Source organism: Eschrichtius robustus, chromosome 13 (assembly GCF_028021215.1).
Source record: "Eschrichtius robustus isolate mEscRob2 chromosome 13, mEscRob2.pri, whole genome shotgun sequence".
In the NCBI taxonomy this organism is placed as follows: Eukaryota; Metazoa; Chordata; class Mammalia; order Artiodactyla; family Eschrichtiidae; genus Eschrichtius; species Eschrichtius robustus.
The window spans coordinates 87,046,311-87,061,720 of record NC_090836.1 but is presented as its reverse complement, the minus strand read 5'-3'; the positions used below and the strand labels follow the sequence as shown (position 1 = coordinate 87,061,720).

Genomic DNA, 15,410 nt, shown 5'->3' with positions numbered 1-15,410 from the left:
GATTTCAACAAGGATTAATTGGAATGAGGGATATAAAATACCTAGTATAACACTTGACACTTAGAAGGTATGCAATAAATCCCAACCTCATTACTTCAGCCAAAACAAGTTCAAATTTTAGTTCAGACTAATACAAACATCCCATTTTCATTCTAATGAAAAATGCTGCTCATTCCCTTAAAGCCTTTGCTTAATGTCACCTTCTCAGAGAGACCTGTACTGATCATTCCCTTTAAAACCAAAACACACACAAAGGAACACACTCTCCTTATCCCCCTCCCCAGCTTTATTTCCCGCCATAGCACTGATAACCTTCTAATATACCATATAATTCACTTGTTTGTTTTGTTTATTATCTGCCTCTCCCAACTAAAAGGTAAGCTCCATGAACAAAACCTTAGTTTGCCAACTGATGGCCTGCTCTGGCCCTCTTCATTACACAGGGTGAGGAATAAGTCCACAGGGACTTGGATATGCCCACTAGGAGACTATGACTCCTCCTTTTAGATCCTGTGCCAAGAACCTGGCACCCCAGAATTCCCTGCTTAAACTGCCTAGGCACTGGGCCAGCACTGGCCTCTTCCTCTAGGAAGGGCTGATTGTTTACGACAAGGGTGATAGGGAGTGGTATGTATACATTTCTGGGTGGAGTGTGTCTAAGAGTATGGAACAGAACCAGGATTAAAAGGATTGCGGGGGTAGACCAGGGGTTTCCATTTATGTTCTTGCACCCTAGTCCCACAAATATTGGGGGACAACTTGCCCATCAGGGCAGGGGTTTTTGTCTGTTTTGTTTGCTGATATATTTACAGTGCCTAGGACAGAGCCTGGTATCCAGTAGGCATTTAATACATGTTTGCTGAGTGCATTAATTAAGTAAAATTATAACACACTCTAACAGGTGTATGCAAGCAGAAGGTATGAGGGAACAGAAACCAAGAGTAAGCAAAAGCTTGGAGGTAGAAAAAGATGTACGGAGAGTAAAGAAACCACAGCACACAGAAATGAGAGAAGTAGACTGGTAAAGAACAGTTAAAGCACCCTAAGGACAAAGCTCTGATATATCAATAGAAAAACAAGTACAGAGTAAACTCTACTCTGTTCAATAGAGTAAGAAAACCATTTGGTACAGAAACAAGAGAGAGGTATACACACAGTTACATCACATTTAAGTACAGAGAAGCGTGCAGCTGAAGTCCTTAAGCCCCATTATATCCACCATTCCTTTCAAGTTCTTAAATATTCCACCTTTCTTAGGTTCTCATGCACATATCCTTACAATAAGCCCCACAAAAAGTAACTGTTCCTTAAAACCACAAAAACCACACCTTCCTTAACCTTGCCCCACATTATTTATTCACTTATTTTGTTCACTATGGAATGCACAGCCCATACTAGGTAAGACAATCTAATACTTTTTCATCAGGTTGTTTGCTCCACCTGAAATGTTCTCTTCCATCTTCTCTCCCTATTTAAATCCTACTTATTCTAATCTCTCATGGTCAGAGCATCATTTCCCCTACTTATTATGGGTTTTCAGTTATTGCATTTGTGTGCCTCTTTAATCCACTAGAAATGCAACTGTTTAACATGCTGGCCATGTGTAGCTAATCAATTAAAATTAAATAGAATTAAAAATCGAGTTCCTCAGTTGCAGTACCACATTTCAAGTGCTCAATAGTTACACGTGGCTAGCACCTACAGTACTGGATAGCGCAAATTACAGAACATTTCCACAGAAGTTCTACTGGAGAACACTGCTCTGGAAAGAAGCTTTACAATCTATGTCCTGTGGCACATACATGAAGGGCAGATGAATTTTCAAAGGACTCGGGGACATTTTTTAGTTTGCTGGGTCCATAATATTGGAACCCATATGCAACTGTACATTATTAAAGGAAACCACACATCTGTTCCTCACAGCTTCTAACTACTACCTAATGTGAAAGGACCAATTAAGCTTTGGAAAACATTACAATCATTGTATCTTCAAATACTATTTCAATCCTATTTTCTCCTCTCGTTCTGAGGATCCAGTTAGGCACATGTTAGACATTTTCTGTGTCCTACTCTTCTCTTCTGCTTTTTTATTCTTTATTCTCTCTTTGCTTTAGTTTGGACTTTTTTCTAATGACTTATCTTCATGTCCACTATGCTACCTAATGCTATGTCTGGTCTACTATTAAATTCACCTAGGGACTTCCCTGACGGTCCAGTGGTTAAGACCTTTGAATGCACTGAGTACGGGTTCAACTCCTGGTTGGGAAGCTAAGATCCCACATGCCTCGGGGCCAAAAAAAAAAAACAAAACCATAAAAAAGAAGCAATATTGTTAACAAATTCAATAAAGACTTTAAAAATGGTCCACATCAAAAAATCTTTAAAATAAATAAATAAATTCACCTAATGAATTATTAATTTTAGATAATGTTTTTACAGTTCTGGAATGTCTATTTGGTTCTGAGTTAAAATTTTTGATTCTTGGGAGTTCCCGGTGGTCTGGTGGTTAGGATTTGGCATTTTAACTGCCATGGCCCAGGTTCAATCCCTGGTCAGGGAACTGAGATCCCGCAAGCTGTGCAGCTTGCCAAAAAAGAAAAAAATTTTAAAAATTGATTCTCTGTTGGAATTTCCCAATTTTTCATCCATTTTGCCCTTTTCCTTTAATTACCTTTAAATGTTAAAAAAAAATTTAATTCCTTGTCAGCTGATTCCAGTAGCTGGGTCATTTGTGAGTCTGCCTCTATTGTTAGTTTTTTCTCTTGATTAAAGGACAAGTCTTCCTGTCTCTTCTCATGTCCAGTATATAAAGGAACTATAGAGGCTCCAGATGAAATCTTCTATCAAGAAAGGTTTCCCTTGTCTCTGTTAGGCAGACACAGAGAGGGGCTGATAACCGCAATGCCGACAGGGACTGACCTGAGTCAAAGCTGGGTTGCAGTTGTCATAACTCGTATTTGACTTCTGGTTCTTAACCTCTTCTTCGGGAATGTCCCTCCCAAGCTTTCAACTGAGAGCCTTGTGGATCTCTATCACCTCTGACCTGAAAGTCTGGGGGTTTCAGTCTGTCTTTCAAAGGTTTTTACATTGTGTTCTTTGGTCCCCCAACCCACTTCATTTCCAAACGTGGCAAATATCTTGAGAAGGCAACAGCCATGTGTTTGAGCCAGGTCACACTCCTCAAGAGGAGCCTTGGTCTTCTGAGCTACTGCAAGACCACAGGTGATTTTAGTATACTGGATTGAGGCTCCTTAACCTCCCACTCAGCTCCAAAATTCAGCATAGGTGCTGTAGGTAGAAATAACTGTGCATTCAGAGCCCCAAAGTTTCCAAATTGTTGCCAGCCCCTCAAGACACCAAAATATTTGTTAGTTCCTCTTTCCGTCAGTGAGTTCCTTTACATGGGCCAAGATCAATCCTTGGCTCATACCCAAAATTGGAAAAATAATCCCAGGGAAGAAAACTCTGATAATAGACTGTTCACCTCAGAAGAACTTTACCCTCTCCAGATTTTTAGTTTATTTAAACTGTTTTGCTTACATAGCTTTCTTATGCCTTTTAAATATATTTTCCCCAACTTATCTGCCTTTTATTTTGTTATTGTAGCAGAAATGGTATTTTGCCATGATCGACTACATCCTAGTTAGAAACAGAAGCCTCCAAGTCTGAGTGATTTCTTGATTCTGTTTCCTCCTTATTTGACAGCATTTTACTTGCTCCTCAGTTACATTTTGAAGGCTGCATATTTTCTGTTATCCCTCATTTTTCTGTAGCCTGAAGAACGGTGGAGGCAAAAGTAATGTTCAGTTGAGGAGACAGGCAATCTGAAAAAATTTCTGGGTTGGTTCCTCACTTTCTTCTAAGAATTTATTATGTATTATATGTACTATAAAAAGTCCCTCTACTTAGAGGCTGTATTTCATTCAAATGGAAGGGCATCATTTGGATAATTTCCACAATTCAGTATGCAGCACTAGAGCCTTCACTGTGTCAATGTGTAAATCCCAGAGTTCATTTTCCACATTACTATGCAGTTGCCACTTCTACTATTTCTCTAAAAAGAAAATAAAAAGAACACACAGTTGGCTTCTCAGTTTTGGAAATATTTTAGTGATAATTCTCAGGACTTTGTCAACTCACTAGCACACTATGTGGAGACTGGGGCTAGATTAAGTTGCTAAATCATGTTGTGCCTTTTCCCTCTGAAATCTTCAGTTTCCTTCCTTGGCCATCATTTCTGAAGTTTATTGTATCCAATTAAATTATTTTCTGTTGTTTGCTCTTGGTGAATATTTTTGCTAGTTTTTGCTATTTTGTACTCATTTTAAGTATTAGGGGAAGGAAATTCTAATTGAACTCAATACACCATTTTATTTGGATATACTCAGTTTTGGAATACCCTAAAGGTTAAACATGGATGTCTAATTTTCCAACACCATGAGCACTGTACTGCCTGGCTGCTTATAATAGGTACCAGAGTTAGAGCCAGTCTATTTTTTCCAACGACCTATGTCCTAATTTTCACTGTCCCAACTATGCCAACTTTTAAAGATCTAGTATTTTTCTGATCCACTGACTTAAGTTATTAAGTTAGTTAACGGTGATGATTATTCAGACATACATATAATACGGAGGAAAACACTAGACTCAGAATAAGGAAAAGATATGTATATACAACCTATCAGTTGTGTCTGAAAAGCAAAATACAGCTAAATCAAGCTGGAAGGAATAAAACTAATTAATTTACAGGGACCTAAGAAGGTAAATGTCTCCTTGAAAGATCTTATAACAAAAAGGTATGAAGGTACTTGCATAAATCGCTTGGAAACTGGGGTAAGAATGGGAAGAAAGCATTCTCTAAAGGTTCCTACCAAACCCATGAAGGTTCAGGAAGAACCTTCTAATTTCCTTCCCAGGGGAATTTATTTGACCACCATAGACAATTTTCCAAATAAGCTACAGTAGAAAATAAAACTTGAGCATTTCAAATGAGTTAATGAACACTTTCCAAAGTGGTTTCATAGGATTTGGGGATCAGGAGTGCCTATTTCTATTTATGAACAAGGAAATGAAAATCCAAGAAAAGTTAATATGCCCCAAATAATAATGACATGGATATTTCACAATCAAGTATGATCTACAACATCAAAAGTCTAGGTTCTCTAACAGTATCTACCTTTGTCTTTCCAAGACAGTTTTTCAAGTGTAGATCATATATCCTTTCCATGATTAAAAAGAGAATTAAATGCCAAAAGAGAAAAAGTAACAGGATAATAAGGTAACAAGCTGTTAAACTACTTTTCCATAGTTACTTACTAGTAAATATTAGCAGCATTTTTTGTTATTCCAGCAAGTACTCGATCTGGCCATGGTTCAGTTGTATACCTGGCTAAACCAATTATTTCCACACTTTGCTTTCATAAAGAGTACTGTACTATAAAATATAACCATAAACACCAATTCCTTCCTTTCTCTATTGCCATTTAGTTTCAGAGCTATGTGGACTAAGCCAGCTCCACTATCAAGTAATGGAAGCAATGTAATTATAGTCTCATTAGTATTTATCCATGGCTTTGCACAATGGCATAAAATATTTCCTGGTAGTTATGATATCTTGGATAAGGTGCTTTCTCAAGGATTTTGATCTCCTCATCTATAAATGAGACTGAATCAGATACTGTCTCTTCTACCTCCCAAAACTTTACAAATTTGTTCATAAATTTTACAGTAATTAGTTGACTCTTACCAATTTCTAAAAACACCTTCTCATTATTCAGACAGATCTTTTCATTTTGATTTACTTAGTTTAACAAAATATCCCAATGATCTTTATTTTTATTTTTTTAAATTTTTACCTGAATTTATTACATATAGAAGATTGCATAGGAAGATAACTTTTATCGTTAATCTATTAGGTTCCACACAATTTTCTAAGTAGTTTACAGATATTTACTTCACTGTTTAATGGTATTACTTGAATTTTTTTTTAACATCTTTATTGGAGTATAATTGCTTTACAACGTTGTGTTAGTTTCTGCTGTATAACAAAGTGAATCAGCTATATGTATAAATATATCCCCATATCCCCTCCCTCTTGCATCTCCCAATGATTTTTAAATGAAAATATTAAAGTTTGTCAGTAGCCATAGCAGGGAAAAATTAAAGAGTTTGTTACATTTCTGTTTCTAACCAAGTCCAAAGGATAGATGTTTTTTCAAAAATCTTACACCTCGACTACAAGTACTTAGGTTAATATAACAAAGAATTGACAAGTTTTTTCACAGAAAAATTATATAAAAATCAATGATGTATTCCATAGATGTTAACTACTAACAGCTACTAATAACCAATAGGAAGATAAGACTTATTCATCTAAATAAACTAAATGGATTTGGGGTATGTAGAAGAAACAGATAACTAAAGGCTTTGCTAATTGGGACTAACTTTCCAAATGTGAATATAAAGAACAAATTGGAGTTCTCAAAGTTATATCAAAAGATGAATAATTATTTGATAATTTAAGGATAACTGTAAATTTTACATGAAAATTTTGTTGAACAAATGAATGAATTCCCAACCACAGAACAGTGTCTGGCACATAGCAGATACCCAATAAATGTATGCTGAATAAATCAATGAGTTAAAAACAAGCTTCTTTTTTGAAAAATAAGACCAAGAAAAAGTTAAGTGCCTAAAAACATGTTATTGACTACTTATAGGCACAAATGTTTCAAATGAGAACTGGGATACTCAGTTCAAACCAAGTGAAAATATAAAGAATAGCTCTAGTCAACGAACAATGTGAAATGTTCTCCTTGTCTCAATCCAAAATCAATTATATTCTGCCACATGTCTTCAGATGGGAACAAAACTGAAATTATATGGACTCTCAAGATTCAGTTTAAGATATTAGAAATGTAAATGAGAAAACCATGTCCTCTTTATTTTCCCCCTCATTCACTGAACACATATTTATTGAACACTTACCATAGCAGGTGCTTATTCCTTTCCTTCTTTTAGGTCCAAGGTATTGAATAAACCAGAGATAGATTAGACAAGATTGTATTAAAAGGAAAGTTTCCGTATGTCAACTGTCATAACTTATTTTCCATTTAATCCCTATTGTTCCATGTATAATGTATGTTTATAATACCCAGCTCAGCTTTATATATTTATTCTTCTAAAAGTAAACCGATTTTTATCATTTTCATGACAATACATTAAATTGTACCTTAATTGTTTTCTCTTGCACTGACATATGGATACGTTCCCTTAGGGGTTTCATCGATGAATTATTCACTTGTGTGGGAGATCTAGTCCAAAAAAAGCAAAAATTTATAAACCAAAGTAGCTTTTAAACTAGTTTACACCTCTCCGCTACCCAAAAGCAGTTAGAGAATAAAAGTTTATTCTGAACAACTGAACCTAGTTGCTTACAATACTATTTAAAAGTGTCCATATTCCTATTCTGAGAGTTCTAAATACTAATAATTTGCTTAATTAATTAATTCAGTCACTAAATATTTGAGCTTCTACTATATGTAAGGCACTGTATAAGATGTTGTGAAGAATAGAAAGTTCATTCATTCACTGGCTCTGAATTCAGGCATCTTGATCTAAGTAAGGGAAATAAGATATCCACATAACTAAAATTCAAAATAAAAAAGGACAGATGCCATAGCAGGGAAATTCAAAAAAGAAAAGCATAGTTTAGAAATAGGAGGGTCAGAGAAGACACGATAGAGGAGACACTGGCAATTTGGAGCCAGACAAACATGGATTCCTCAGTAAATTCCTTTTTAGCTTAATAGAGCCAGAGTCATAACCCCTTTGAGTCAAAAGGCCATTACATAAGAATAAAGGGGGCTTCCCTGGTGGTGCAGTGGTTAAGAATCCACCTGCCAACGCAGGGGACATGGGTTGGAGCCCTGGTCCGGGAAGATCCCACATGCCTCGGAGCAACTAAGCCCGTGAGCCACAACTACCGAGCCTGCACTCTAGAGCCCGCGAGCCACAACTACTGAGCCCACGTGCTACAACTACTGAAGCCCGTGTGCCTAGAGCCCATGCTCTGAAACAAGAGAAGCCACCGCAATGAGAAGCCCATGCACCGCAACAAAGAGTAGCCCCCGCTCACCACAACTAGAGAAAGCCCGTGTGCAGCAACGAAGACCCAAAGCAGCCAAAAATAAATAAATTAAATAAATAAATTTATTTTTTTAAAAAAGAATAAAGGATAGTCTATTCTAAGAAAGACTAGTTTATAACCCTACACTGACTTACATTCATATACATTGTCCTTAATTTTATCATTTCAATGCAGACCATTAAAAATATACTTTACCATGGACTGGTACTTGTCTGCACAATAACTGAAAATGCTAAGGTAACTATAAACGTGTTTGGCCACATGATTGAGTATAGAAAAATACCTCTTTAAAATGGATGTGGGGATTAATTTTATTTAGAAAATCCTACAAACACAAAATAACTTTCTCTAAGAAAATGACAGAATTCAATCTAAGAGAAAATCTAAATCATTTATATTTCTACCTAAAAGCAAACTTTGTTAAACAGAAGTAAGTTGACAGGAGGAAAAAACAAAGGTTCATTTTCTTTATACTCTTTTCTGAGATTCCAACACAGGGTATAAGTAAATCATTGATAAAATAAATTTTCACTGCAAAGGAATTAGAAGACAACACTGAATGATAGAGCATTATAAAGTTTCTCTTTAAAGAGAAAAGATAGTGAAGCACAGGAAACAATCATAGATAGATATGAACAATTTTAGACTAAAATCAGATTTCTAAAAAGTAGCTCAAGCAGGAAATAGAAAAGATCAAACAGGACAATTTTGTAAAAATCCTCCACAATGTAATAATACAATTTTAAATGGTTGTTCTAAAATTTTAAATGTTTCTATAAATGAATGTTCATTAATTAAAAATATCACCAACTCAGTGTTTGACCGAATTGTTGTTAAAACTGGTGAATATCAATGTCTTGCACAGAATACCAACAGTAATTTAGTATTTTCTTCATAATGCGATGAAGAACAAGTAAATGTCAATTCCAGTGTTAAGTCTGGTGTATACCAACTCTCCTATTCTCAGGCAAAATAGCACAATCTTTGGAGCAGAGACCTCAGGTTCTGGAGAAAGACACCTTTGCTGCTTGCTAACTTAGACAAATTGCTTACTATCTCTCTCAAGTCTCTAATTCTTCACTTATAAATTGGGGATACTACTAAAAGAGATTGCTGTGAGGGCTGATATAAGTGAAAGCATTTAGCAAAGTTTTTGACACAAATATCTATACAAATATTTCCAAAGCCAAAAACAAGAACAAAAAAACAAAAACAAAAAACACCAGTCAGGGCTTCCCTGGTGGCGCAGTGGTTGAGAGTCTGCCTGCCAGTGCAGGGGACACGGGTTCGAGCCCTGGTCTGGGAAGATCCCGCATGCCATGGAGCAACTGGGCCCGTGAACCACAGTTGCTGAGCCTGCGCGTCTGGGGCCTGTGCTCCGCAGCAAGAGAGGCCGCGATGGTGAGAGGCCCGCGCACCGTGATGAAGAGTGGCCCCCGCTTGCCGCGACTTGAGAAAGCCCTCGCACGGAAACGAAGACCCAACACAGCCATAAAAAAAAAAAAATTAAAAAAAAAAAAATAAATTAATTAATTAAAAAAAAAACAAACCACCAGTCATACTCTCACAAAATATTACTTTTATATATAACTCCCTCACATTCAAATGTTCAATCTCCCTTTAACTAACTTTTGTTTTTTCTCTTCATACTTTTCTGTAGTTCCCAAGTTTCCTAACCATAGCATGTATTTCTTTTATAACAAATGAGGTGTTTTTTTCAAAAATTTCCTTTATAGACTTAAGTTAATATTCACATACATATAACTTCCACATTACTTACCTAAAAAGTGTAAGAATAGAAGTTCCATTATGATGAATTGTGTTTTCATCGTCATATAAAAGCTCTGCTTTGTTTTTGGTAGGAGCACTGGCTGCTTCTTCATCCAAAAGAACTAGTAAAGTTTTCACAGTATCTCTGCCACAGTATGCAGTGCCATGGTTTATGGCATGAGATTTTGGCTAGAACAAGAAACAATTTCAAATAAATGTAATAATCACCCCAGCTGGGTCAATCAGCCACTCTTTTCCATTTCATGTGCTATTGTTCTCCTTCCTCTTCTATTAAGCTATTAAAAAATCAGCCATGAGAAGTGGCTCTAAGGCATGTGAATATTTATCCCTCAAGCCATAATAAAATCAATCTTATGAACCTCCAGAAGCACAAAAAATATAGAAAATAGTATCATCAAAGGAAGACATTAGATTTTCGTCAAAATAACATTAGGCTTTAAGTCAGAAAGTTTAGCTACAATCTATGTGATCTCAGCCTCGTGACTTAACCTCTTTGTATACTGATATTTTTTCTCTCTTATACCAGAAGTGAGATTCTGGCGATCTGAATACCAACCCCACAGATGGCTGTAAAGATCTACTCAAATGCAAAAATAAAAAAACTAGTTGACCTTCATTCATTCAGTAATCACCCATAAGCACATACTAAGTCCCAAGAATTGTGTTTGAAGCTAAGGCTACAAAGGTAAAAACTAGTGCCTCAAGGAACCCGTAGGTTCTTTTATAAAATAAATAAGTAACCAATAATGGCATTACAGAGTGCTAAGTGCTATTTCCTTTTTTTAAAATAAATTTATTTATTTATTTGTTTGTTTGTTTTTGGCTGCATTGGGTGTTTGTGTTCGTTGCTGTGTGCGGGCTTTCTCTAGTTGCAGCGAGTGTGGGCTACTCTTCGTTGGAGTGCGCGGGCTTCTCTTGTTGTGGAGCACCGGCTCTAGGCGTGCGGGCTTCAGTAGTTGTGGCACACGGGCTTAGTTGCTCCACGGCATGTGGGATCTTCCCGGACCAGGGATCAAACTCGTGTCCCCTGCATTGGCAGGCGATTCTTAATCACTGAGCCACCAGGGAAGTCCCCTCAGTGCTATTTCGAAAAGAATGTATAAATTGTGCAGTGGGAGCACACCAGAAGGTCATGATCAATTTACCCTGGGATCAAGGATGGCTTCATAGAGGAGACACAAAGGGGTAAGAGAGAACATGGTATTTTCAGAGACTACATGGCATGAAATGGCTGAAGAACAGGGTAACAGAGAGGGAGTCATGTGAAATGAGCCTGGGAAAGCATTGTATATCAGACAAAGAAGTTATAAGTCAATCTGTTACAAGGTTAAAATCTCTTCCTTTATTAAGCAAGGAAATAAAATGATACTATCTACATTTAGAAAAATGACAGCAATGATGGAAATGTGTCAAATATTTATATTCCAGGGTAAGACTCTTATTAAATCTGGAGACAGGACCACAAATTAAGAGACTGTAATAGTCCAGCTCAGAAATGAAGAAGGTAGTAGCAGTGAACTAAAACAGTAGCTGTGGAGATAAAGAAAAAGCAGATTAAAAGGGGGAGAGCTGGAAAAACTTAGTAACTAGATAGAAGAATAGGGAAAATATATGATAAGATAATATTACACATAGACACACGTAAGAACAAACTCTGATGGCATTTCTGGCCGGGCTCATACCAACTAACCAGTTGTATGTGCTGTAAACCTCTGGGAAAGTTGCTTAACCTCACTGTGCCTCAGTTAAATCATTGGTAAAATAGGGATAATGAGAGTGCCTAACCCATAGGGTTGTTGGACATTGTGCTTAAATATCAGAGTCGCCCTTTTGAGGGCATCTGTTATAGTTGTACCACTTTCCTCAGGTTTCATCAACATGGTCTTGGCCTCCTTTCTCTACTTGGCTGACTCAGGCTACCAAGTGAACTGTAATGTATAGCTACACCAGAATTTTAACAAATTGCCTATCACAATCTGGTGCTTGACATATATTTTTCATTAGTACCAAAGAAGTCCATACTGTTTAATACTAACTTCATTGAGAATTACTGATTCGTATTTTTCAAAGATGTCTAATTTGGTTGAAAACATAAAATTAAGAACCAGGTTGTCTGCATCTTTATTTCTTGTGACAGGAAATGGGAGAGACTGGTGCTCTTAATTATCTGAGTTGTGACAGTTCCTCATTTATACTTATAATAAAACCTGGTTGTCATTTGAGCCAAGCTGTCATAGGAAGTGTTAACACACATGAAATATGTGGGGAAATAATTCAGAATCTTCCCCATGTCCCGCCTTCAAGTTAAACTAAAAACACGCATTGTTATAGAAAATAGTGCCCGAGGGCTGCGGAAAAATAAGTGAATCATAAAAAGTAAGCAAAAGTCTTTCTTCATACACAGGCTATCACAATTATACCTAATAAAAAGGGGATTTTGTTACCTGAACAATTAAACTGCAACAAATGAATTACTATAACACGTACTCCAAAATTCTGTTCTAGAACTAAAAACATGGTAGTCAATTTCTCCTATAAAACTATAGTTTTAATACTTTATAATGTCTGACTATCTATGTAAGAAAAACAAGAAAGAGGTAAATTTTCTGGAATATATAATTAAACAATTACTAAGTATAGGAAAAATTCCTAATGTCTGCAGTAAACCGGCAATGGAGGTAGTAAATAAGAGATCATGGAAATAGAAAAATTCTATAAAAGAAAAATAAACTGCTGAATAGAAACTATTTCTGCTGTTGTTCTATGGAGTGCCTAGTACTGGGGTCATAACCAGAGACACCAGACTCTTATTTTATACCTGATTAAATGGGAAAATAATTGTTTTATAAAAATAATTGTTGAAAAATGTGACAAAACACCTTAATATGCATCAAGAACTATAAATTTCTAGTGCTACAAGGGATACTGAAGATTATCCAATGTGCTTCTTTAACAAACAGAGACAATTTGGCTCATAGAGGTTATGATTTACCCAAGTCGAACATAATCCTGCATAATCTATTGAGAAACTTATATTTTCAACATCTTATAACAGAGGAAACACATTCTTCTGACTTAAGTAGCAATTGTAAACCACTTCTACAGCAAGTAGAAGATATAATGTTTTGTACAGAAGGATAATGAAAAATAAAAACCTCATTACCCGTGCAGGACTGATGTCAGTGGTACTAAGAGCTAAATCTCCTTGTTGAGAATTGATAATACTTTTAATCCTCAAATCCAAATCTTGAGCAACTTCCTCTACTGCTTTATAAAAAGGATCCCTGCTGTTCTGGCCTTTAATCAGCTGCATCTTTATCACTGAGAGTATCCGACCCCCTGCAATACTGAAAATAGAAATAAGATCACTTTTATAATAGTATTAGAGATGTCAAAATGCTTATAAGCTTGAAAATATAATTCTCAGAGTTAATCAACACTTTTCAAAGAATATGGCTTTAATCTTAGAAATCAAACAGTAACACATTTAAGAAAAGGATGAGAACCATTAGAAACAAAATTTAAAAGTTTTTCTAAAAGCAAGTTATTTCAATAAGGTAAGTTACTTCTTCCTTGATTTGAAAGCTAGGGGAAATAATTTAGTTATATATGATATATGATAAAAGATTCAGATGCAGTTATATACATGCAATATACTTCAAATGCATACCTTTAGGTACAACTAAGATAACACAAACTACCTCTCATTGAATACCTAAAATCCTACATAACTTAATCTTTTTTTTTAAACATCTTTATTGGAATATAATTGCTTTACAATGGTGTGTTAGTTTCTGCTGTATAACAAAGTGAATCAGCTCCACATATACATATATCCCCATATCTCCTCCCTCTTGCGTCTCCCACCCTCCCTATCCCACCTTTCTAGGTGGTCACAAAGCACCGAGCTGATCTCCCTGTGCTATGTGCCTGCTTCCCACTAGCTATCGATTTTACATTTGGTAATGTATATATGTCCATGCCACTCTCTCACTTCATCCCAGCTTACCCTTCCCCCTCCCTGTGTCCTCAAGTCCATTCTCTAATAGGTCTGCGTCTTTATTCCCATCCTGCCCCTAGGTTCTTCATAACCTTTTTTTTTTTTTTTTAGATTCCATATATGTGTTAGCATATGGTATTTGTTTTTCTCTTTCTGACTTACTTCACTCTGTATGACAGACTCTAGGTCCATCCACCTCACTACAAATAGTTCAATTTCGTTTCTTTTTATGGCTGAGTAATATTCCATTGTACATATGTGCCACATCTTCTTTATCCATTCATCTGTCGATGGACACTTAGGTTGTTTCCATGTCCTGACTATTGTAAACAGAGCTGCAATGAACATTGTGGTACATGACTCTTTTTGAATTACGGTTTTCTCAGGGTATATGCCCAGCTCTATTTTTAGTTTTTTAAGGAACCTCCATACTGTTCTCCATAGTGGCTGTACCAATTTACATTCCCACCAACAGTGCAAGAGGGTTCCCTTTTCTCCACACCCTCTCCAGCATTTATTGTTTGTAGATTTTTTGATGATGGCCATTCTGACCGGTGTGAGGTGATACCTCACTGTAGTTCTGATTTGCATTTCTCTAATGAGTAGTGATGTTGAGCATCCTTTCGTGTGTTTGTTGGCAATCTGTATATCTTCTTTGGAGAAATGTCTATTTAGGTCTTCCGCCCATTTTTGGATTGGGTTGTTTGTTTTTTTGATATTGAGGTGCATGAGCTGCTTGTAAATTTTGGAGATAATCCTCTGTCAGTTGCTTCATTTGCAAATATTTTCTCCCATTCTGAGGGTTGTCTTTTCATCTTGTTTATGGTTTCCTTTGCTCTGCAAAAGCTTTTAAGTTCCATTAGGTCCCATCTGTTTATTTTTGTTTTTATTTCCATTTCTCTAGGAGGTGGGTCAAGAAGGATCTTGCTGTGATTTATGTCATAGAGTGTTCTGCCTATGTTTTCCTCTAAGAGGTTTATAGTGTCTGGCCTTACATTTAGGTCTTTAATCCATTTTGAGTTTATTTTTGTGTATGGTGTTAGGGAGTGTTCTAATTTCATTCTTTTACATGTAGCTGTCCAGTTTTCCCAGCACCACTTATTGAAGAGACTGTCTTAGCAATGAATTTGGTAAAGTAGCAGGATACAAAATTAATGCACAGAAATCTCTAGCATTCCTGTACACTAATGATAAGGTTACATAACTTAATCTTTAAACCAATTCAATAAGCATTATTACCCATAAATTACAGATGAAAAAATTGAGTCTCAAAAAGGTTTAACAGCTTGTCCAAGAACACACAGTGTTTGTTCTGGGCTAGGAAGAAGGTGATAAGGAAGGAGACTGACCTGAAATACATGATAATGCACTCTAACATGAGAAGGGTTATTATATGGAAGAGGAAATTAAACTAGTTAATACTAATCTAAAGGAAACCAGAGACTGGACCAATTATGGCCAACAGACAAG

General features: G+C 36.2%; 1 protein-coding gene across 4 annotated transcripts in view; it reads right to left on the bottom strand.

The window, feature by feature from the left end:
- Positions 1-15,410, bottom strand: part of PARPBP (PARP1 binding protein) — a 75,104-nt gene that overhangs the window by 5,174 nt on the left and 54,520 nt on the right. For 3 of the 4 annotated variants that reach the window (XM_068559986.1, XM_068559987.1, XM_068559989.1), the window contains 3 exons: positions 13,104-13,287; positions 9,930-10,108; positions 7,232-7,313 (listed from right to left, as the gene is read on the bottom strand). In XM_068559986.1, coding sequence (XP_068416087.1) covers positions 7,232-7,313; positions 9,930-10,108; positions 13,104-13,287 — 445 coding nt within the window. Of the gene's footprint in view, positions 1-7,231; positions 7,314-9,929; positions 10,109-13,103; positions 13,288-15,410 lie in introns of those variants that run through there. The other variant, XM_068559990.1, reaches the window with a different exon arrangement.